General features: G+C 42.9%; 1 protein-coding gene across 1 annotated transcript; it reads right to left on the bottom strand.

Moving 5' to 3' along the window:
* On the bottom strand, nt 482-877 carry LOC107615613. Its single transcript, XM_016317664.1, has one exon. It carries the CDS (start codon nt 875-877, stop codon nt 482-484), a length of 396 nt encoding a protein of 131 aa, XP_016173150.1.

Raw genomic sequence — 1,747 nt, 5'->3', positions numbered from 1 at the left:
ACCAATTGTGAGGGGCCCTTACTGGACGCAGCCGTTCGAGATTATGTGCGACGCGTCAAATCATTCTGTAGGTGCCACGCTTGCACAGCGCGATGGTAAGCTCCCTTACATCATTGCTTACTCCTCAAAGACATTGGACGCGGCATAATCCAACTATACCACTACGGAAATAAGCTCTTAGCCATTGTTCATGCATTGGATAGATTTCGATCTTACTTACTAGGCTCCAAAATAGTGGTATACATGGATCATGTAGCTTTAAAGTATTTGTTGACAAAGAATGAGTCAAAACCTAGGCTCATACGTTGGATCTTACTCTTGCAAGAGTTTGACATTGGGATTAGGGATAGAAGTGGATCACAAAATCCAACAAGGCTCTAAAATTCTGCAAGAAATTATATACAAAGGAAGATCATACCATGGTGGGGTGTCTCCCACCTAGCACTTTTCTTTAACGTCCTTAAGTTGGACGGTCACGAGTTTAAGCTTCTCCTCCTTTGGGTGCATCCTGAAGTAGGTACACCTCCAACTCCTTCGGTGATTTATAGCCATGATAGTTCTTTACCCTATGGCCATTCACCTTGAATGTTGTACCACTTTGAGGGTAGAATAATTCGACCACACCATAGGGCTTCACCTCATTTACCTTAAATGGACCATCCCACCTTGAACGGAGATTTCCATGCATGAATCTGAGTCTAGAGTTGTATAAGAGAACTTCGTCACCTTCCTTGAAATCCTTCTTGCGGATATGGAGATCATGGAATGCCTTAGTTTGCTCCTTGTAAATTCGAGTGTTCTCATATGCCTCCATTCTAAGACATTCAAGCTCCTCCAGTTGCAATTTTCTGGCTATACCCACCTTGGTGAAATCCATGTTACACTGCTTAACCGCTCAATAGGCCTTATGCTCAATTTCAACCAGGAGGTGGCATGCTTTTTCATAGATGATCTGAAAGGGACTATTCCCTAACGGGATCTTATTGGCCGTTCTATATTCCAACAATGCATCTCCCAATCGAGAGCTCCAGTCTGTCCTTTGTGGACTCACCACTTTCTCCAAAATTCATTTAATCTCTCGGTTGGACACCTCCGCTTGCCCATTTGTTTGGGGGTGATAAGCGGTTGCAACCTTGTGTAGTACCCCATACTGCTTGAGTAGTGCTTCTATCTTCCTGTTACAAAAGTGGGAACCTTGGTCGCTCACGATTGCTCGTGGCGATCCATAGCGGCATACAATATTATTTCTAATAAAAGAGACTACAGTATTAGCGTCATTAAGGCGGGTAGGTATCGCTTCTACCCACTTTGATACGTAATCAACTGCTAATAAAATGTACATATATCCACCTGAGTTAGGAAAGGGTCCCATAAAGTCGATGCCCCATACATCAAATATTTCACAAAACAACATAGGTTGTTAAGGCATTTCATCCTTTTGGGATGCATTTCCGGATTTTTGACATTGGTGACACAATACACAAAATTGGTTAGCATCGTTGAACAATGTTGGCCAACAGAATCCATAATCCAAAACCTTTTTAGCCATCCGTTGTGGGCTAAAGTGACCACCACACTTGGATGAATGGCAAGCGTCAAGAATGGGTTGGAATTCGGATTCTGGGACACATCTACGAATTACGTGGTCTACTCCCCTTTTTCACAAGTGAAGGTCATCCCAAATATAATATTTGGAATCACGCCACAACTTATCCCTTTGATGTTTTGAAAAGTTGGGAGGGACGCT

This window comes from Arachis ipaensis, chromosome B09, assembly GCF_000816755.2.
Source record: "Arachis ipaensis cultivar K30076 chromosome B09, Araip1.1, whole genome shotgun sequence".
Lineage (NCBI taxonomy): Eukaryota > Viridiplantae > Streptophyta > Magnoliopsida > Fabales > Fabaceae > Arachis > Arachis ipaensis.
The sequence above is the reverse complement of the archived record's forward strand: the minus strand, read 5'-3'. Positions and strand labels throughout refer to the sequence as shown.

Bases quoted from the DNA above. Each gene is read 5' to 3' on its own strand.
- LOC107615613 (XM_016317664.1), bottom strand. From the start codon at position 877: ATGGATTTCACCAAGGTGGGTATAGCCAGAAAATTGCAACTGGAGGAG.